Below are 22,160 nucleotides of genomic sequence, written 5' to 3' on the forward strand. Positions count from 1 at the left end.
ACAATGAGAGATGGAGAGAGGAAAGTGGAGAAGATTTTTTATTCTTAAGTTTTCTTACTAATTAGATTACTAAATATGATCATTAATTAACTAATTTTAGCCTTCTAACTTAATATATATTTTTTAATGATATTAAACCTTAATTGACAATAGTTTGTTGTTAAAAAATTACAAGGCATAGTGTGTAGGAAGCTGCAAATTTGCTTACTAAAAAAAAAGAAATACAGAAAAATGGTCATATGGTGTATCTATTTATGTTTTTATGTGTGATTAGTAAATTATATTTGGCAAGAAGCATAATAGCAGTGTAACACTGTGCTTTACCAACATTAAGCACAACAGTGAAAGGAATTGAAGTACCCTATACTCAATCATATATTTTATTGTTTGCACCAAAATTAAGAAAAGACAAAATTCCTGAGTAGACCATGTCAACAGACAAATGAATGGGCTTAATTTTGTTTCTTTCATCCATCACCTAGGAAATATTACCACATATTAAATAGTAATTTTATTTTTTTTTTCTCTTAGGAAACTAAGAAAAACACCTCATGCTTTGTTTCCCAATCTACATGTTCAATATGGATTTACTAATTGTGAAGGAAAATTTTATTTGGATATCCACTGCTTTGTTTCCCTATGAGTTGCCTCCTCTTCTCACTCTACCTTACCTTGGTCCTCACAGCTATCACCTCTTTCTTACATTTGGTCTCCTCTATTATGGGATATATATACATATATATATATATATATGTATATATAGTACTTACATCTTATGTGAGATTGGTAACAAGAAACTAGCGTTATAATAGAGGACAATGCAAAAAGACAAAACGATTCCATTACTCTTCTCTGTCGTCTTCCATCATCTTTGAGATCCTTTGGTAAGATTGTCAACCTGTGCCACACCTGGCTTGCTCTCGTTCTAACCCTACATGTTATCCACTGTGTGTTCCGTAGTCGCCTCCCCACCACAAAACATGCTACTATCTCCATCCTGACTTGTGCTTCTCGTTCCAACCCTTCGACAGTTTGCGAGATAGGAGGAGACTCTCTCTCAAGAATTTGCGAGGGAGGAAGCATGGCAGCAGCAGCTACAGAAACTATCAACAAGGGAGCGAAAGAGGTTGTGTGGAGCGTTTCTCATCTTTTCCTGCTGCTGTTATTCCTGTCGCCGTGGCCTCTTGTTTCATCTCTCGACGTAATTACCCATCTTCCTGGATTTGATGGGCCCCTGCCGTTCTATCTGGAAACCGGGTGAGTTCGTCTTTCTCCCTTGATTGGATTTGTGTGAACTGCTCACGTGCTCATCAACAAGGTCCTTGAACATTTCATACACATACTCATATTAGGTAGCTGGTTCTTGAACTCATTAATTGTCAGCCAAGAAGAGTTAGAAGTTAAACCTTCGTTTCTTTTTGCTGTTGAATGACAACATGGAATCGAAGAAGCGAACAAGAGGGAAAAGATGATAGTCCATAAGCGAGGTTGGAGAATGAGAGATGATCCCGACCACTTGCTAAGTGCAACTAGATGGCACAAACAGCGAGAGAAGCACTGTAAGCTAACAGTGGCGGGTCCAAATTACTCCTACTGTCCACAGCACTTCACGCCGACACGAATCTAACTAGAGTAAAAATGAATACTCTAGTTATCATTCCCAGAATGATGGGCAACTAATCAAGCATATTCATGATGAAGAAATATTAACCTATAAAAAAAATGAAAACCATGTTATCTTTACTTTTTTCTTTTCTTCCACTTGATTGATGCTTCTCAGCTACGTGAATGTGGATGAAGCCAATGATGTGCAGCTTTTCTACTACTTCATAAAGTCAGAGAGGGAGCCTAAGGATGATCCTCTACTATTGTGGCTAACTGGAGGCCCGGGGTGTTCAGGTCTCTCTGGATTAATTTACGAGATAGGTAATTTTTCTTAGACCAATTTATTTAGATGGTTTTTGCTATATAATTCAACGCTGGTTTTAAATACTTGAATCTTCATTGTCATTGTGAATGATGTGGGAAGGGTTTTGGAGGCAAAATGATCATTGGGATGGCAGCATTACATTTTGGGTAAAGATAAAATAATTAAGATAAAATAAGGCAAAGTTAGAATAGTCAATATACACTACATTTCACACGCTGTTATATGTGTGATATGTTAACAGTGTGTGTTAGCAGTATTAGTATCTTGACATTACGTACAAGTTGTTTCTATAGATGTAACATATGTTTGTTACTTTTTCGGATAAGATAATTGATGCTTTCGAGATTTCTGTTCTGTTGAGAAAAATCCTCTCCTTATCTATATAAATAGAGAGTATCATATCAAATACAAATATTTTTTTTTATTTCATTCTTATTCTCAACGGTCTCATATTGGGTCATCTAATTTTCATGTATAATAGATAGATACTGCATCGTGTACACGAGCTACAGTCTCAGATCAATTTCACACAACGTACAATCGGAAAACATCTTCAGAGCGTTTGTTGATTTCTGACAAAGAACAGCCTCGGCATTGACCTTTTGTTACATGCAGGTCCTCTAGAATTTGATGTAGACAGCTACACCGAAGGCCTTCTTCCCTCTTTGTTGTACAAGCCAACTAGCTGGACAAAGGTTTCAATTTTCCACTAATACACTAAAATGTTTTGTTTTGTTTTGTTTTGTTGTCTTGCTCTGAGTGAGTTCGGATGGGTCTTCAGGTGTCTAGCATCATATTTCTTGATTCCCCAGTGGGCACTGGGTTCTCTTATACAACCTGCAAGCAAGCTCTCAAAACTAGTGACATAAAATCATCTGTAGATGTCCATACATTTCTTAGAAAGGTATATATATATTTTATTTGGAACATTTTTCTGCACTATAATCAGCAACTAAAAGAAAATATGGTCAACTAAAACTTTTTGCAGTGGTACGTTGATCACCCATCGTTCATTGCAAATCCTCTTTACATCGCTGGAGATTCGTATTCTGGTTTCACTGTGCCGGTTGTTGCCCAGTACATCGCAGATGGTAATATATTTTGGTTCAGAATAATCTACGTTTATTTGCAGATTACTTCATCCTATTAGCTAGTCTGGTGTTCCATATGTTTATGCTTTCACCAAGAGAAAATGAGATGACTGATTATGACTTCAGGTGTCACGATAATTCATTTTGAAATGGTTGAAAAATGTAGAAGATTTTTTGTTAGTTTGGCAAGTCACATAGTCCGACGTTAGGAAGTTTGGTATCTCTTGTTTAAACTATAAATAAGGGTCTAGACTTTGAAGTAAAAAGCACCACAAGTGGCATCATAAGAAAAACCTAAGTGTTTGCTTTGGGTTTAAGTTCATACTCAGTTAAATGGTTTGGGTTTATAGTTGAGGTTTTTCTTGTTTAGTATTTTCGGGTGTTTTATGGTCTAGGAACATCTTCCTAAGGCATTTGTAATAATCTCTTTTATAGTAGTCTTTCGTCCGTGGATGTAGGTCAAGGTTAATTGATCGAACCATGTAAATATGGTGTTCTTGTCGCTTTTATTCTTTCCGCTTTATTGTCTTTGTCGGGTTGCCAAAATTACCCTTTGGTAAATTTTCTAGGGCTAGCTCTAACAAACTGGTATCAGAGCCTGGTTTCGAGATCTTTGGGCAATGATGACAATAACAAAGATTGTTCTCGAGAAATTCGATCTCGAGAAATTCGACATAAATGTCAACTTCGACATGTTGCAACTTAAGATGGAGGTTATTCTGGTTCAAGACGGAGTTGATTTGGCATTACAAGGAGCTGAGAACATTCCAGATGGTACATCAAAGGAAGAAATTACGTGTATGGATAAGAAGGCCCGATCCAGTATTATTTTAAATCTCTAGGTTTTACGGGTGGTAGCTACGGAGACTACGGCTAAGAGCATGTGGGACAAGCTTAAAGCCTTGTATATGAAGAGGACAGTAGAGAATCGTCTCTACTTAAAGTAGAGTTTGTATATGCTTCGGATGACTGAAGGTACATCTATACTCTCACATCTTGATAAGTTTGATTTCTTGGTTATGGATTTGGAGAATATAGATGCAAAAATTGATGATGAGGATAAAGCCCTATTACTTTTGTGTTCTCTTCCCCAATCTTTTAAGCATTTCCATGATACTATGATTTATGGAAAAGAAATAATTTCGTATTAGGAAATTAAATCTGCACTAAAATCTAAGGAGCAGATAGACAGAGATATCACTAGGGAAAGTAGAAAGAATCAGGCTGAAGGTCTGGTTGTTAGGGGGAGAACAGATAAAAGTGAATTTGATAGTAGTAGATCTAAATCTAGATCTAAATCCAGACATTGAAATTTGGAGTGCATATATTATCATAAAATAGGGCATATTAAATCTGATTGCTTTAAATTGAAAAATAAATTAAAGCAAAAGAAAAATTTTGTTGAGAAAACTATTGAATCCGCTAAAGCTAGCGTAGCAACTGTTGAGAATGTTGGAAATATTTTCTTTACTATTGATGATAGGACGAGGTCTAAAAATGAATGGATTTTAGATTCTGGTTGTTCTTATCACATGTGTCATAGTAGAGATTTGTTTTCTACATATGAATCTTTTAATAGTGGAATTATTTTGATGGGTAATAATGCAGCATGTGATGTTATTGGTAGAGGAACAATCCGAATTAAAATGCATGATGGTATTGTAAGGACGCTCACTAATGTTAGACATGTTCCTGATTTTAAAAAAAATCTCATCTCTTTAGGCACCCTAAAGGCCATTGGGTGTAAATACACAGTTGAAAGTGGAGTTATGAAAGTTTCTAGAAATGCTCTTGTTGTTACGAAAGCTTGTAGGTCTGGTAGCTTATATATTATGCAGGGAACTACTATCACAAGCTCAGTTGCAGTCTCGTCATCATCATTGTCTAATTCTGACATCACCAAATTATGGCATATGTGTTTGGGTCATATGAGCGAAAAATGTTTGAGTATATTGAGCAAAAGGGGTCTACTTTGCGAACAGAGTACTGGGCCATTGGATTTTTGTAAACACTGCATTTTTTGGAAGCAGAAAAGAGTCAGCTTCAATTCTCCGACAGTTCACAAAACAAAAGGTACTCTTGACTATATTCATTCAGACCTTTGGGGTCCAGCTCATGTTCAGTCTAAGGGTGGTGCCAGGTATATGTTGACTTTCATTGATGATTATTCCAGGAAAGTTTGGGTTTATTTTTTGAAGCATAAAAATGATGTTTTTCTAATATTTAAACAATGGAAGGCCTTGATTGAGAAACAAATAGGTAAACAGATTAAGTGGCTTCGAACAGATAATTGCATGGAATTTTGTGAAGGTGACTTTGATGAATTCTGCAAAAATGAAAGAATCGTTCGGCATCGCACTATTAAGATGACGCCTCAACAAAATGGTGTGGCCGAACGTATGAACATAACACTTTTGGAGAGAGCAAGGTGTATAATCTCAAATGCAGGGTTGACAAAGGACTTTTATGCAGAGGCGATTAATATGGCCTGTTACGTTGTCAACCGTGCTCCTTCTGCAGCACTTAACTTTAAAACTCCAGAGGAAGTTTGGTCAGGTACTCTTGCTGATTACTCTGATTTAAAAATTTTTGGGTGTCCAGCATACATGCATATAAATGAAGGAAATTTAGAGCCTCAAGCTAAAAAATGCATTTTCCTTGGGTATGCTTCTGGGGTGAAAGGATACAGATTATGGTGTTCTGATCCCAAATCCCCAAAATTTGTAATCAGTAGAGATGTTACTTTTGATGAATTATCTATGTTATCTTCTAAAGAGGAATCTACTAGTTGTACAAATAATAGTGCACAGAAGCGGGTGGAGCTTGAGATTGGTAGGTCTGATTCTTTTCAGTCGAACTCTTCTACTCAAAGAATGCCAGTAGATGGTCCCGAGTCTACTGATGCGGATAATCCAGAGGAAGAGCAATATTCCATAGCCAAGGATAGACCACGGAGAGATATTCGACCACCACAAAGATATGCAAATTTGGTTACATATGCTTTGTCTATTGCAGAAGAAGTAAGTGAAGTTGATGAGCCTACTTCCTACTCAGATGCAGTTTTTTGTGATAATTCCGCTAAGTGGTTGATTGCGATGAATGAAGAAATTGAATCTCTCCATCGGAATAGAACTTGAGATCTTGTGAAGCCGCCTTCGGGTAAGAAAATTGTTGGATGCAAATGAGATATCATTGTTGAGAGAAAGGTTCTTGCTCAGAAAATTCATACGAAGGACAATCCAGCTGATATGCTTACGAAGCCTCTTCCAGTTTACAAGTTCAAGCAGTGCTTGGACTTAGTTGGTGTTCATTGTTGGTGATTGCCCGTTGGGGCTTTTATAAAGAAGGTGGAGAAAGTTTTGTTGGGACATACCAATGTGGAGATTTGTTAGTTTGGCAAGTCTAATAGTCCCACATCAAGAAAATCAAGTTTGGTATCTCCTGTTTAAACTATAAATAAGGGTCTAGGCTTTGAAGTCAAAAGCACCACAAGTGGCACCATAAGAAAAACATAAGTGTTTGTTTTGAGTTTAAGTTAAATAGTTTGGACTTATAGTTGAGATTTTTCTTATTTAGTATTTTCGGGTGTTTTATGGCCTAGCAGCATCTTCCTAAGGCATTTGTAATAGTCTCTTTTATAGTAGTGATTTGCTCCTCTTTCGTCGTGGATGTAGGTCAAGGTTAATTGACTGAACCATATAAATATGATGTTCTTGTCGCTTTTATTCTTTCCGCTTTATTATCTTTGTCGGGTTGTAAAATTATCCTTTGGTAAATTTTCTGAGACTAGCTCTAACAATTTTCACTAAATGTAAAGTCATAATAACAATTAACCATGTCTCCGTTGAAGTGTCAATAGAGTTAAAAAGTGTTTGGTGTATGGTAAGCTTCCGCATAGGAAGCTTGATTTGCAACTAAAGAACATCACCGCGGAGGATCACATACAAAAATATATACATATATGCACATCAGAGATTGTCTTGTTTCTGGGCCAAGAGAAATAGGGGAACACAATTTTTTCATGGATGCTTCAAATATAAATGAAGCTTCTGAAGCCATGAAGAAGATAGAGCTTCCGGGATGGTTAAACATGAGCTCAAGCATTTCCATGTCAAAGTAAAGTTCTTGCCTCGAGATGCCTCTTAACATTCTTCCCATGTTTCAGGAAATGAAGCTGGATATGGGGTGCACTTAAACCTCAAGGTCTGCAATGCTTGCTGGCTAGTTTGTTATTGAGTATTACCATTTAACACACTATTGAATTTTATTTTTTGTTCTTACATGCAACATTACTAGTTCTTATTCTTTGTAATTCAGATGAAGATGTTATTCTTTGTAATTCTAGGTGAATACTCATCATGACAATATCTTAATTATGTTTCCATGCTTTGCTGAATCTATAATATATTTCCTTCATATAATTTTCGTAAGACATGTTAAATAACACTTTATGTTTTTTTTTTTTGTTTTTAATTGATCCTTCCTGGACTTTCAAGTGCAGGGGCATCATCTGTTGAACTTTGCCTTGTTGATGCAAAGAAAATATGGCCTTTAATTATTATGAAATAGTATCCATAAATTATATTTATATATATATATATATATGGTTATATGTTCTACAAACATTTGGAAGTATTTGAATAATTGTCAGTGTTTTTTCATGCCACCAAAGATCCTGCATTCTTCCTTTGTTAGTTTATGCAAAAACCAAATTTGTATTATCATAGAATTTTGCTATCCTTGGCATAATAAAAAGCCTGTATTATTATTATTATTATTATTATTATTATTATTATTATTATTATTATTATTATTATTTGCTATGTCATGTTATTTACTATATTCCACCTTAATATTACAAAGTGCTTATGGTTTCAGGGATACCTCGTTGGCAACCCTTGTACGGACGCTAACTATGATGGCGATGCAATAGTCGCTTATGCTCATGGGTTTGGCTTCATATCTGACGAACTTTATGAGGTGAGAGACCTTTGACTTCAAATTTTCATTGCCACTCCTTATCAGTGTGTATTATTAATGGATCGTATGTTTCCTTCAAAGAAAAGCTAATGCATTTCAGAAATATAACTTAATTCTGTGTTTTCTTTCTCAGTCAACCAAGAATAGTTGTGGAGGGAGATATCAGAATCCTAGCAATGCAGAGTGTGCAAGGTGGGTGGATTCAGTAAAACAGGTGAGGATGCTGCATTTCTTTCAGCAAATTTTTTGGTTAAAATCTCTAGATGGAGAATACTTTTTGTTCTTTTTGATCCAGTAAACAGAGAACATTATGAACATGCAGGATCTCAGTGGGATTAACGCTGCCCAGATTCTGGAGCCTCAGTGCAGCTTCCCTGAAAGCCCGAAGCCCAACATAATCACTGCCGACCGGAGGAGGTTACTCGAAGCACTTTCCGAGCTCCCTACGTCGAACACTAATGATCCTTTGTGTCGGGTAAAATCCATCCATCTTTGCCAAGCCCTGCAAAATTTCATGCAACTGTGTGTTTCCATTCGTGGATGTGTAAACACAATTTTCACTCAAATGCCAGAATTATTGGTATTTACTTTCCCACGCCTGGGCAAACAATGATACTGTTCGACAGGCTCTCGGCATCAGGGAGGTATGTGTCCGATACAAACTCTCCTTTCAGGTCAAGTAACTTTGTGCACTAATGGCTTATGCATATGAATGTTTGATTGTTTTGCCAAACAGGGTTCAGTACAGATTTGGTTGAGGTGCGACATCGGCTTAAACAATTATACATATGATGTCCTAAGTTCTATAAAGTATCATTTGTCTCTGACCAGCCGAGGTTACCGTGCTCTAGTATACAGGTAGAGTTCTTACTGATGTACGTATCATCCTGTGTAAGCCATTTACTTATTTTTAGCTTACATGCAGTGGTGACCATGACTTGACTGTGCCATTTTTGGGGACACAAGCGTGGATAAGGTCTCTCAACTTCTCCATTGTGGATGACTGGCGGCCATGGTCGGTGGAAGGCCAAGTTGCAGGGTTTGCTTTCCTTCTCCGAGTATTGTAGTGTTGTTTCCATTCCATCAACACCTTCACTGTACTGATTAACATCATCTGTTCCTCGACGCCGGTCTTCCCAGATTCACAAGGTCGTATTCCAATAATCTCACGTTTGCAACCGTCAAAGTAAGTGCTTATGTTTTCATTCGAAGAATCAAACTTGTCGATGGTATTACGATCCACGGTGCTCACTTAGTCATCTTTTTCGCTAGGGTGGTGGTCATACGGCTCCAGAGTACCAGCCCAAGGAATGCTTTGCGATGGTACAACGCTGGCTTTCGGGTGCTCCACTGTGACGAACACTTACATGTGTATCCAAATTGTAACCACAACGTGATCCGACTTTTACTTGTAACGAAGGGTTTAAGGAGGTGATACATATCATGGTTGATTGCCAAAGTATTTTACCTCTTCCGAATCCTTCTTATGCATGTTTACGACAGTGGTAACTTCAAATATGAGGACTGAACATTGGTGGTGGAGGAGAATTGCACCATGAAGTCATTAGAACATTGAAAGTTCTTTGCCACTGCTAGGAAATCCTCCTGTGTCCATCTCCAGTTGGTCATCAAATATATTGGTGGAGAGGAGACACCCGACTTCCTCATAAATCTTGTCCTGTTAATGTTACTGTTACTGTACTGCTGCTGCATGTTAAGACTAATTAATTATCAACATACTCCATTTTATCTGTTGCAGAAAGACTCCAGTCGTAAACGAAGACAAAAGTCGATTCATGGTAACATGTTCGTTTTCGTAGGCGAGAGCTGCGGCTCAACAAGAGCCTCGCTGCTCCCGGCTTTGGGCTGCGGCGGCCCCTCCGCCAACATAGAGCCAGCCCTTGGCCACCTCCCTCGGTTGACTCTTCAGAACCTTCCACATGAGATTAATTGAAATAGTTAGAATCAGATGAGATAAAAGATAATGATCAAAATATTATTAGGTTATGATTGATTTTTATTATTATTTAAAAAATCTTATACTATATCTTTTAATCAATATAAATAAATATTTTGATTAAAAAGATGATAAAGAAGATCAACAAGAATACATTGATTAAAAAGGAAAAGAAGATCAATAAATCCAAAAGGTGAAAAAAAAAGATGATAAATATTGGAGTAAGTATTTCTAATCAATTTCTTCATATGCATGAAAATTATAATGAGTACTCTATCATAAAGATCTTGAAATTTGATAGAAAATAATTTTGTTAAGTATGATTTTAAGATTTCAATATTACTGACTATAAAAAATCAAATAAATGAGAATATATAGAAAGATGTAAAATCTAAAAAAATTAAAAGTATATTTGGAGATACAAACAAGCTAAAAATTTTAATATTTTCAACATGAATTCGAAACTTCTATAATAAAAAATTTTGAATCTGGCATTGATTTTTTTCTCAAAAGCCTTTTTTATTATAAACCAAACAAAATCTTATTGTAAAAACCTAAAAGATCAAATAGTAGTAAAAATTTTTTTATGAAATTTATCTTCAAAATTTAATAATGATATATTATACGTGATTATAATTATTCATCATCATACCAAGAAAGTGGAACAGATACTAAAAAATATATTCGAGCAAGAAATAAGACAGACATGGAAGGATCTTATAGGCAAACATGGTTCAATATCTTCCATGGGGGAAGTTGCATCCCATTCTAAGCTTCTTTAGCAGCCATGTAGGGGTCATCTCTGGTCTGTCATCTGCTACTTGACCTTCCTCAATGTTGATCTGATAGCTTCTAATCGAGTTGATCTTTTAAATTAAAATTCGATCAGGTTTGAGGTTAAAGTGATCGGATTATAATATTCAATTTCGAATAATTTAGATTTAGCAAAATAAATTATCCCCTATAATTTACTAAAAGTCAGAATCCCTGAGGCCTTATTTGCAAGCCATATCCCAAAAGAAAACTCTACATCGCCAGTACAAAGCATATGCAGCATTAAACCATACCTTTCCCACCATCAGTACGTTTCATTATCATATTACTATTGTGGTTCATGGTGGTGGCAGTACGACTAGATCAAGGGCTCAGATACTTGTAAGGTGTCCAATGACATCGGTGCTTGGTATCTCATGAATAAAGAAATTAGCAAACGCCGTTGACTTTATCATGCTCAACTTACATTGCTTCGTACGGGCGTCCAATCCTCCTCCATTCCTCCTTGCATAGAACAGGGAAAGATCTCATCATGGAAGGCCAAAAGAGGTACAGTGAAGATGTAGAGCATTCAAGTTTGTTTGATGATTTTATAGTCTTTGTCCTTTCTCTTTTACCCTCCATCTCTCTTTTGGCAGTGCGGTCGACATTGTAACAGTAGATGGCCATGAAGCTCGTGGTCTTGTGGCTTCAGGAAATCGCTACTTGGATGTAAGGTGAGCGATGTATTCTTCTTCCTGTAGTTGAGATGTGGTTGATGAAGAGACTGCTGAGTATGCTGATTGATTGGCAACTGTTGAAGGCTGGAGGAGGACTTCGAGAAAGGACATGCAGAGGGTGCTTTGAATATTCCCTACTACTCATCTGTTACTCCTCAAGGTTACTCACCGTCTTTTGATGCATCTCTTCCTTTCTGGAATCCCATTAGAACTGAATGCATGAGTTTTGCTTATTGCTATCAAACTGATATCGTCTTCATCTTACCGTGGCTTGTTTTGGATGTCAGAGAAGGTGAAGAACCCTCGGTTCATCGAGCAAGTCTCGTCGCTCTTTGGAAAAGATGAGGTTTTTATTGTGGTAAGCACTTCGAAACTATTTTCTTGATTGATGTCCAATAAGGCGACTTTGTTCTCCTTTAACCCAGTGATAATTAATTGCTATTACGAACAAATCGGAATTCGCCACAATAAAGACTGAAATATCGTAATGTTCCACTTGGATTACTTTTAAGAACCGTGATCATGTTTCATAAACAAGGAGAAAAAGGTTGGATATGAGATTGACTGATTGTTTTCAGACATGTATTACAAGAGCTTCGAATCACATACCAAAAGTAAAAACACATGACAAATGTTTGAAGATTTGATGTCACCACTTGATGCCTTGAAGTGTGCATGAGGCATTCAACATTATCACTTTGCGTTGACTTTGATCTTATGGCGAACAATCTGCCTCACTGAATCTGCTCTGGCTTTGACGTTTGTGAAGGGTTGTCGATCGGGAGTGCGAGCAAAACGAGCGACCGTAGATCTCCTCGATGCAGTAAGTCTAAACATTCTTTTCTGACGTCTCATGCAAAACATATGGCAATTTATGTCTGCTCAAATGCAGTAGATATTGCATTTTGACGATGAATGTAGTCTTGAAAGTTAGCTGCAAACTTTTCTATGCTCTTCCAGATGGGGGCGCAGTGAAATTGCTTCAGATGTGTAATAGATTCTCCACTAGTTTCATTTTGCAGGGTTTTGGAAACGTCAAGTATCTTGCAGGAGGCTACCTTTCATGGCTGAAGAGCACAAATGAAGAAGCATAACATTGTGATTTCACAATCCATGGAGTCTTGTCTTGCTGTGTGGTTGGTGTTGCAATAATAGTGTGATTGATTGTACTACCTGAAACGATGCCATTTCTCCAAAGACCTGATGGAGATGCTTATTATATTTCTATATTAAATGCCATTTCTCCAAGAGATAATATACAGTACGATAGATACAGTAACTAGAAAATGACGCACTTTATACAGTAGACAACAAATATCAGTAGCAATCTTTAGTGGAAACAAAATATTTAGGAGGGATTTATGAGATGACATTAATTCAAATTCTCGAATTGAGAGAGAACAAGAATTCTCACTATTTCTTATATTCGCATATTAAATACATTTTTTTCGATCAAGAAAAAACTTTTTGACTCCCGAATTTAGAGTACCCTACTTTCACGTGATTCGATATTTCATGATCAAAGATATAATCAAAGATATAAGTATTACTTATAGTAGCGGTTCTTATATCTCGTATTAACAATCGAAAGATGGTCGAATGAAAAAAATCTGAAAAGAAGATAAAAAAAATATAATTTTTAAGGGGAAAAGATAAAAATTGTTGAAGAGTTACTTTTGTCATTGAGACTCAGCAAAGAAGTTGAATCAATACTATGAATTATTTTCGGAAATTGCCCTCCATTTATTATATGCTGTAATTTATTATTTTCTTTATCTCACAAGCTTCTTTGACAAAAAACTCTCCATATATAACAGTGTTATGTCGAATATATAACGGTCAGCGTCTTTTGTATCACTTTTTTCGAATATAACATGACAAACCATGCAACTGACCGAAATCATTATGTCGGTCGTTATTTACAAGCGTCGATAATAAGTACCTGAAACGGTGTCGATTGGGAGCCCATCTCTTCCCTCTCTTTCCCTCTCTCGCTTCGTTGGACTCGTCGATTTCTTGGTCACCATGGTTCTCGAGGTAATCCTGCTCCTTTCGGCGTTCCTACTTCTCTCTATGACATCTTTGGGTGATTTCGGGTCTCGATGATGGTTTTGCGGTTTGCTCTTCCCAGGCCACCATGATCTGCATCGATAACTCGGAGTGGATGAGGAACGGGGACTACGCGCCCAGTCGCTTCCAAGCCCAAGCCGATGCCATCAATCTCATTTGCGGGGCTAAAACTCAGGTGCCCTCCCCTCCTCCTCAATTCTATTTTTTATAAGAGACGCCTAGGCGTAGGGTCCTATGAAATTAGGGTTCTTGATTTCGTTACGTTTGGCTTTGTTTCACTTTCCATTGTTGTCATACATAGGGTTCTTGATTTTGTTTTATTTGGCTTCGTTTCATTTTCCATTTGGGTTCTTGATTGTGTTTCGTTTTGATTTTGTTTCAATTTCCCTTAGGTATTTTGTTAAACGATAGGGTTCTTGATTTTCTTTCGCTTGACTTTGTTTCGCTTTTCGCTGTTTTGATTGGTGACTGGAGTTTGGTACTTCGTTTTGTAGTCGAATCCAGAGAACACAGTGGGCGTCCTGACAATGGCTGGCAATGGTGTCCGTGTTTTGGTTACACCGACAAGTGATCTTGGAAAGATTTTATCCTGTATACATGGTAAGCTTATTTTTCTTTTTTGTTGTATGCACTTGTGTTCAACATACCTCTTTTTAGCAAAATACCTCGTTTGATTCCTTTCCTGATTCTTTGTTGTTCATCTCGAAAGGAACCGGAATCGTCCTAGGAGAAAAATGTGGTTTCATTTTTAGTTTTCCTGCTTCAAACTTGGTTCTGTAATTCGTTTAGTATATATTAGCAAACTGCTATCACACTTGAAATAATTGCTTAATGAGTGACCCCTTGTTTTTAGCATAAGATGTGTATCTAGCTATGACTGCAGTATGGTGGCAAAGTCATATTCTTTAACTCTTTCCTTTGGATTGGTGGTGCTTGATATTCCTGCTGAGGAACATAGGATGCGAATTCTTAACTCTCAAATTTAGTTGATAAAAAAGAAATGGTCCAATAATTGTTTTTTGTTTGTAGGGTTGGTTGTTGGCGGTGAGGCGAACTTGACTGCTGCCATCCAGGTTGCTCAGTTGGCTCTTAAGCACCGCCAAAATAAGAGGCAGCAGCAGAGGATCATTGTTTTTGCTGGAAGGTGTTGGCAACTTTTTTTAATTCTTTTGTTTTTTTACTGTCGCTAATTATAGGTTTTGTTTTCATAATTTTTTTTTGCATTAGTCCAATTAAGTATGACAATAAGACCTTGGAGGCAATTGGAAGAAAGTTGAAAAAGAATAGTGTTGCTTTGGATGTTGTTAATTTTGGAGAATCTGACGATGGAAAACCTGAAAAGCTAGAGGCCCTTATTACTGCTGTAAATAATAATGACAGCAGTCACATTGTTCATGTCCCGGCTGGACAAAATGCTCTCTCTGATGTGCTTATAAGGTACTTAGAGTTCTTTGCTAGAGGCCTTCCACTGCCATCAGCCTCATGACTCTGTTGAACTTATGTCTATATTTTGATTTCAGCACACCCATCGTTACAGGTGATGGGGATGAGGGGAGTGGTTTTGTTGTTGCTGCTGCTGTAGCGGCTGCTGCTGGTGGTGGTCTATCAGGATTTGATTTTGGTGTTGATCCTAATGTGGATCCTGAGTTGGCCTTGGCACTAAGAATTTCTATGGAAGAGGAAAGGGTAAGACAAGAAGCTGCTGCTAAAAGAGCAGCTGAGCAGGCTGCTGAACAAGAAAAAGTAAGGGAGCTAGCTTCAGGCTCCCATGATGATACCATGGCTGAACCAGTTAGCAATTCAACTCTTATGGTTGATGATAAAGGACATAATTTGACGGTATGATATCTTTACACACTTCATTTCTTTTATTTAGTTACTGGTACATTCTGATGCTTCTACACAAGCCTTTTACTTGATTTGAAGGGCTGAAGCTTTTGAATGATGCATTTCATTAGTGTTTTGTATAGTTTGATTTTCTCCCTACGTAATTCTTTTGTCAGCTATTATTGGAAGTCTTCAATATTTTTGAAGTAAATTACCGGAAAAGAATTTAGCAATGTTTTTCTTTTATTACAGCTTTATTTTTATTTATGAATGAGTGAACTTTTGCGAAGCTAATATCTGTTTTCATGGTACTTCAATTTTTTTTACACATCATTCTGTATCTTTAGCTTTTAAACTTTTTATTCCATTTTTCCATAAATTGCACTGTGGTCACATAAACAATTGGCTTTGGTATTTATCTTGTTGGTTGGCAGACTGTGCATTCTCTCGTGTGATGAAAAAAATGCACAAAAACAATACATGAGACTCCCACCAATGCTGGTCCAGGGAGGGTCACATAGCCATACCTCTATAAATAAAGTCTACTTTTGTAATTCAAACACTGGTCACTTAGGTCACAATCGAACAAGCTTACCATTGTACTAAGGGTCACCCTTCTCACCTGCATGATAGAGAGATAAAACATTCACTAACTCAATGCTGAAGTTTTAATTGAAAGGTTTCTGACAGACGGAAAAGGTTTCCTATCTGATTAGCATGTGTTTTGACTCGTGTCAAGTGCTGCGTTGCCACCTCTATCCACTGTGTTCTAATCCCGTTGTTGTTGTCTTTGTGTATGTCTGCTGAATTCTGGAGCAATATGACCTAGACATTGCATGTCCAATCTTGGTTTATCATTAAACACAAATATGAGAGAGAAGCGAGGAATTTGCTTTAAGGTGCTATTGTGTAAAGTAATCTGAGCCAAGGTGCTTTGGATGTGCATCATATTTTCAAGCATGTTCTTTTAAAATTCTTAGTGCATGGTTGCTAGTTATAGATTTTTTCCGCTTGAGAAATTAGCTAATTCTTTTGTTCGAGACAGTCACAAGATGATGAGGCTGCACTGCTGGAGCAGGCTCTTGCAATGTCCATGGATGTTGCTAAGTCTGGCACTGCACCTGTGGTTGACACAGATATGTCAGATGCTACTGTAGATGATCAAGAGTTAGCATATGGTTAGTTTCATAATCCTTGTAAAATTTATGCATGAACAATTGTGCCATTTTCAGATTCGTTTACATGTCTCCATCATGGTGATTATTATTGTTTCTTGTCTTTTGTCAATTACCTAATATGACCTAAGTACCTTTGTCATTAAACTTACCCTAGGATAGCTTCCTTGTGGGTAATTCTGCTAATTCATTGCTTTTCCAAGTTATCAAGATCCTCTTTGAACGTACACACTTATAAGAAACATCTGCTTTTGTGCAAATCTCTAATATTCACCATATGCACGCAAGATTGCAATTGGGATTGGGATCAGCTTGGAGTAACATGACGAGGATAGTTGGGATCAGTTGAATCAAACTGACATTATTAGGATCTGACAAGAAAATAAATTAATAAAAATATAATATCAAAATATTAGAAAAATATAGTAAAGTTTATGTAATTTTTTTATTACATTTATGTTCTTGTACGAAAAATTAAGGAAGTGAAATATAAAATATAAAAATTTGTATAAAAGAATAGTGAATAATAAATTATTACCATATTAACTATGGTTATCAGAAAATAAATATTAGCCCTTTCATATGAACATACTATTGTAGTAAATCACTAATATCTGCCGGACAAAAAGTTAATGGCATTTACCCAGTGGAAAAGCTCAGGACAAAAGCAGAAGCATCATCTCTGTTCTAGAAATAGAGGGGCACTAATATTTACAAACATTGGAAATAAGTAGTCATCTACTTGTCTGTCGGATTGTTTCCTTAGCTTCTGAATAAATTGTTGCTGCTTTTCCCTAGACATTATTATTAAATCTTTGGCCAGGACTTTTCTACAGGAACATGGTTGCATGCGCACTTGGTCTGGTTTGTATGTAGATACAGAAAAAGAAGATGATTTCTTGGAGTGCTTATCATTTGTATATCTGAAATTTCCTGGAAAAGGATGAGTGTGAATTAGATGTTATTTAATATGTGTATAATCCAATTGATACTTATGGTCTGTATTTGTTTCTATTCTAAAAGTAATACTGAAGAGGTGAAAATGGAATTTGGATAAGATTTACATGTTGGACTTGCATATTGATCATGTGATTTGTACTAGACAAACTAAGAGTCAAATGATCAGTAAATAACACCACCCTGGGGAAAAGATAATGAAAATTTAAGAATGACGTGATAATAAGAAAACAAGACAGAAGAATTTTTTCATTATTTTCTATCTGATTTTGATTTTGTACGATATAGATGCAATTTATGGCATCTTTTAGAATTCAATCTGATGCATTTGCCTTCATGTGATTCAGTTGGATTTGGATCGATTGTATGATGTTGTTTCACTTCTAGCTTCATGTGATTTGTTTGCTTTTACATGCATTTCTCTTGTATTTGGCTTGCTGATCTTATGAAACTTTAACCAACTCCATGCAGCCCTTCAAATGTCTGTTCAGGACAGTGCAAGAGACATGTCATCTCAATCTGAGATGAGTAAGGTGTTGGAGGACCAGTCATTTGTTTCTTCTATCCTAAATTCGGTATATTCACTTGATGAGTTCAATACTGGCTTCCTATTTTTCCTTTCAGGATATATTATTGTCTTGTCTTTTTTCCAACAGCTCCCAGGTGTTGATCCTAATGACCCCTCGCTGAAAGATTTGCTGGCATCTCTGCAAGGGGAGTCAGAGGTTTGTTCTTAGGTTCCTACTTCCTACTTCAGCTTTTGGTTGATATTGGTTTGACTATTCCTTCAGTGGAACTGTTGAACTGATTTGTATTCTATTGCTCTGGAATGTGCTTATTTTCCAGCCTCAGCAAAAGCAAAAGGAAGATAAGCCAGAAGAGGATCATGATGACTAATGGTTTCTGAAGCTACTTATGGCTGCTTGTAGATTATGGTAAAGGTTCGAACCAAAAACTTCATAATTTCTTTCTACTTGCGACTTTTCTTGAGGTTCCTCCCAAAACACAAAATCTGCCTATGTTCAGTTTCAATGAGTAAAACGTATTTGCACACTTCTGATTGCTTGAGAAGTTTGTTGATTCTGGAACATGCTAACATCTGAGAATTTACAATGACAGTAACTGCATCATTTTTCTCATCGCTAATACATCAGTTATATAAATTACTTTGTTCCAGATAAGTTTCTTCGATTGAGATCCCATAATGAGGATTGATAGAGGGCCGAAATAAAGGGACAAGTTTTCTACATGTTAAAATTGTCATAATTCATTCCATTCAAATTATTCAATCATTAGTGCGATTAAGAAATTGGTAGATGTTTTCACTTATTGTTCATGTTTTGAATGCTTCTCCAGATTGAAGGTTAGTGCCGGTGTCATCAAGTTGAGTGGCAGCAAATTTTTTTAGTAATATTGAGCATTAAATAGAACATGGATAAGATCATCAATCATGCTTAAGGTTTATGGCTGGGTTTCTTTCCTTATCGGGGATTGGATCTGGTGAACTAGTGCCAGCAGTGATGTGTCTTCACACGCCCAACTTCATAATATCAGTGAAGATAGCTCTATACATGCAGTGTATCTTTATACTATAATAGTTGTCCAGGGTGTGTTGTGAACATAGGGTCTGAGATGTGCTGAGAACACAAGGAATTTGTTATGAGCTATTAGACATTTCAAGAAATCTGAGGGTTAGAGCGGAGTGGCATGACAAAGTTTGGGGTCGAGGATTCTGTGGTGTTGTTTGTGACCTTAAGGAAGTGAAAATGGTTGGTTAAAGGTAACATTGTGTCTAATGATGTCACCACAGGATAGGATGTTGCTTTGAGTGACACGGTGAGTATCTATGAGCATAATGGTAAATGGCTCTGAGAAAAGAGATGGTGTTAGATAGATAGGTTGGCATGTGGTTGTGACAGCCCAACAATCCCCAAGTCTCGAAGCAGAGTTGGATAGTGCATATGACTTGATTCATCTATTGACTAATGATGTAGTAGTTAAGCACTTTGAACCAAGTGGCTAGGTGCATCGTATCCATGTAACGGGTGCGGTGTGTTACTTGAGCATAAGAAGTGGTATTAGGCCCTGTGTGTGTGTGTTAATAAATAGTTGTGTTTGGAACCCAAAGGTTGAGCGGTGAGGTAGGGAGGATCAGTTGTAACGGTTTTGTGATTGGATCCTTGGATTGACACTCCAATTATTAAGTTACTTCAGACGTGTGGATGAACAAGCATTGTATGCTTATGCAACAATATCATGGGGTAAGATCTATAACTGAAACACGAAGCTGTTTCTGATCTGTGGTTCTTACGTGACTTGATGGCTTATTTGTTTGTTTGTTTTAAATCTGAACCGTAAAGCTTTTGTTGGATAAATAAATGGTTGGGTCCTAAGTTGTCTGGATGATTAATATGATGCCCAAAGATCATTCCATTTAACCAAGATATTATTTGAAACTCACTCAACTGCTAACGTGTGTGTTTGAATTCTCATATTGCAGGACACACCCAAGTCAAAGATGGTGGTCACTTTTTTTTGCATCAACCACTTGTGGAGCACGGAGGAGATTGGAACATCTCTTTCCCATGTTGGAAGTTGAGGGGTGAGAATTGTCGAATGGATCTTGTACCCTACTTGTGGTCTACGATAACATTATGAGGAGACGTCAGGCCTACGTTGAGACCCTGATCTGATTATAAACTATATATGATTGCAAATTCTCAACATTACAATTAAAACTCGACTGTACTCTCTTATAATAATTCTGTTTATGGTATGTACATAAATGCTGCGTTTCGGCAGGAAAGAAAGAGAAGGATGGATGTCCATGTAAAAAGTGGACGCGCGCATGTGCTGCTTGTATTATTCTCTCCGTACAAGCCATCAACACAGTTCTCTGTAATCACAAAAAAAAGAAAGAAAGAAAAAAAGAAGAAGGGGTGTCGACTAGTTTCTTTGTGCAAATCTGTATTGATCATTGCAAAATGGAAACAGCATTCATGCCACCACGATGTAGTCAGACAGTAAGTACTTGGGGGTTAAATTGTTTTCGTCGTGATCATTATCCTCTTGTGCTCACCACCCTGGTGCCAAGAACGATCTTACTGTCATCGGACCGGAGACATGGGCCCTCCTTGAGATGCGACTTCGCTTTCAAGCAAAGAAACAAACAGGCCGGCCCCTATGAGATGCGACTCTTGGACCACGTCAGTTTCATAGACATGTGAAGACCCTCGAAATTGATGTGGTTATATATATATATATATATATATATCATTTTTTGAGTGATTTTTCTAAAAATAATCCTACGGTTTACGTATTTTATGTCTCTATTTATTATAATCTCGTAAATGTCATTCTCTTCTGTTCATCTCTATCGTCTTTATTTTGTCACCTATCGTTTGTCCTTCCTTGCTTGTGGAGAGCTTCAAGCAATGAATAGTCATAACGCCTCGTAAATAGTGAAGAGGGGGGTGGCTACCGGAGTCATGAGTGAAGACCATGCCAACAACAATGCCTTTCAAATTTAACGATAAAGTTAACAATTTGAGTGGAGGGGCTGTGTGAGCCGATTTTATGTCTCTATTTATTACAATCTCGAAAATTTCATTCTCATTCCCTCGTCTTATTGCCTTTGGTTTGTCACCTCTATATAGTATTATTTGCCCTTTCTTATTTATCACACGGAGGTTTGACTATCAAAGCCATGAGAGCTCAACTGACAAAGAATCGTAATGCCTCGTCGATATTGAAAAGGGGTGACCATTAGGGTTGTATGTGAAGAGCATGACATCGAGAATGCCCTCGGTATCGAATTCGACAATAAAGTCAACAACTCAAGTGGAGGGTCGTGTGAGCGTTTGCTAAGGAAGGCGATTGAGGCCTTATTGCCTCTGTGCGGTGTCGCTCGCTCTATACAACGTGAAGGCAATGAAAGCAATGAATGGGAAAGGATGCTAGGAGCATGGAGCATAGGCAACATCCGAAGTGGGTGGGGAAGGACAAGCAACATTGGGTATAGAAGCGATAAGACCTCATGGTATGAGTGAGGGGGGGTGGAGGCAACGTTTGGAGTGGTGGAGAAGGACGAGCGACATCGAGAGCGGAGACAATGGGTCCTCATGGTGAGTCTAGGGGCAGAGAGAACGAGACAAAGGCTATGAAAACAATGAGCAAAAAAGGAAAAAAAAATTTATGACATTAAAAACATAAAAATACTATATCAAAAAACAAAAACAAGAGCACATCACGAGAAAATATAAAAAAGGTGATTTTTGTAAGAACATTTTTTTTCTTTAAACCTCCGTCCCTCTCCTGTCTAAATTAGTGAAAAACAGACAATCATCCCATCTGTTTTATTGTATGTGCATTCCAATTCTAAGTAAACGTGTGCAGTTTTTGCTCCTCCCTTTTTGGCAAAAGTAAATGCATATGGCTTCCTTAGTCCAACAAATGCATCTCGCATTTTATTGATGCATAAGTATAGCTCTTTTTTTTTATAAAAAATAATGGATAGTTGGTTGTTTCAAGAAAAGATGCAGGTAAAAATTTTAATGAAAATTTTTACGTCTTGGCGAATATTTACGTCATGCGTAAAGTTGAGTCTGAGCCTCGTCTCCCGAGTGCGGTCTTCTCTCTTGACGAATAGTATGTTTCTTTGTAGCCAGGCACCTGCACATA

At 37.2% G+C, this 22,160-nt stretch overlaps 3 protein-coding genes across 5 annotated transcripts; all 3 read left to right on the forward strand.

The window, feature by feature from the left end:
- The first annotated feature begins 955 nt into the window (after positions 1–955).
- LOC135627942 (serine carboxypeptidase-like 7) lies at positions 956–9,543 on the forward strand. The gene is made up of 14 exons (XM_065134409.1): positions 956–1,257; positions 1,781–1,926; positions 2,546–2,625; positions 2,712–2,834; positions 2,919–3,021; positions 7,187–7,224; positions 7,900–8,001; positions 8,135–8,215; positions 8,324–8,476; positions 8,574–8,645; positions 8,738–8,859; positions 8,927–9,040; positions 9,142–9,187; positions 9,274–9,543. The coding sequence occupies exons 1-14, from the start codon at positions 1,082–1,084 to the stop codon at positions 9,355–9,357; spliced, it is 1,440 nt and encodes a 479-aa protein (XP_064990481.1). The 5' UTR covers positions 956–1,081; the 3' UTR covers positions 9,358–9,543.
- Positions 9,544–11,168: 1,625 nt separating this feature from the next.
- On the forward strand, positions 11,169–12,698 carry LOC135627149 (thiosulfate sulfurtransferase 18-like). 2 transcript variants are annotated; one of them, XM_065133143.1, is made up of 6 exons: positions 11,169–11,281; positions 11,371–11,448; positions 11,535–11,611; positions 11,739–11,809; positions 12,221–12,274; positions 12,461–12,698. In XM_065133143.1, exons 1-6 carry the CDS (start codon positions 11,265–11,267, stop codon positions 12,533–12,535), a joined length of 372 nt encoding a protein of 123 aa, XP_064989215.1. In that variant the 5' UTR covers positions 11,169–11,264; the 3' UTR covers positions 12,536–12,698. The 2 variants fall into 2 exon arrangements, with proteins under 2 accessions (XP_064989215.1, XP_064989216.1); XM_065133144.1 differs by having other exon boundaries at positions 11,172–11,281; positions 12,474–12,698.
- Positions 12,699–13,362: 664 nt separating this feature from the next.
- Positions 13,363–20,266, forward strand: LOC135626344 (26S proteasome non-ATPase regulatory subunit 4 homolog). 2 transcript variants are annotated; one of them, XM_065131572.1, is made up of 11 exons: positions 13,363–13,488; positions 13,583–13,696; positions 14,016–14,121; positions 14,551–14,665; positions 14,749–14,958; positions 15,042–15,360; positions 16,394–16,526; positions 17,952–18,055; positions 18,137–18,205; positions 18,327–18,421; positions 19,981–20,266. In XM_065131572.1, the coding sequence occupies exons 1-10, from the start codon at positions 13,477–13,479 to the stop codon at positions 18,375–18,377; spliced, it is 1,233 nt and encodes a 410-aa protein (XP_064987644.1). In that variant the 5' UTR covers positions 13,363–13,476; the 3' UTR covers positions 18,378–18,421; positions 19,981–20,266. The 2 variants fall into 2 exon arrangements, with proteins under 2 accessions (XP_064987644.1, XP_064987645.1); XM_065131573.1 differs by having other exon boundaries at positions 18,327–18,415.
- Positions 20,267–22,160: the final 1,894 nt, after the last annotated feature.

This window comes from Musa acuminata, chromosome BXJ2-11 (assembly GCF_036884655.1).
Source record: "Musa acuminata AAA Group cultivar baxijiao chromosome BXJ2-11, Cavendish_Baxijiao_AAA, whole genome shotgun sequence".
Classification (NCBI taxonomy): domain Eukaryota; kingdom Viridiplantae; phylum Streptophyta; class Magnoliopsida; order Zingiberales; family Musaceae; genus Musa; species Musa acuminata.

Excerpts from the sequence above, each read along its gene's own strand:
- LOC135627942 (XM_065134409.1), top strand. The coding sequence starts at position 1,082 with ATGGCAGCAGCAGCTACAGAAACTATCAACAAGGGAGCGAAAGAGGTT. Across the intron at positions 2,626-2,711 it reads AGCCAACTAGCTGGACAAAG|GTGTCTAGCATCATATTTCT; the intron begins GTTTCAATTTTC and ends ATGGGTCTTCAG. Across the intron at positions 8,646-8,737 it reads AGGCTCTCGGCATCAGGGAG|GGTTCAGTACAGATTTGGTT; the intron begins GTATGTGTCCGA and ends TTTGCCAAACAG.
- LOC135627149 (XM_065133143.1), top strand. Across the intron at positions 11,449-11,534 it reads AATCGCTACTTGGATGTAAG|GCTGGAGGAGGACTTCGAGA; the intron begins GTGAGCGATGTA and ends CAACTGTTGAAG. Across the intron at positions 11,612-11,738 it reads CTCATCTGTTACTCCTCAAG|AGAAGGTGAAGAACCCTCGG; the intron begins GTTACTCACCGT and ends TTTGGATGTCAG.
- LOC135626344 (XM_065131572.1), top strand. Across the intron at positions 14,666-14,748 it reads ATCATTGTTTTTGCTGGAAG|TCCAATTAAGTATGACAATA; the intron begins GTGTTGGCAACT and ends TTTTTGCATTAG. Across the intron at positions 15,361-16,393 it reads ATAAAGGACATAATTTGACG|TCACAAGATGATGAGGCTGC; the intron begins GTATGATATCTT and ends TGTTCGAGACAG.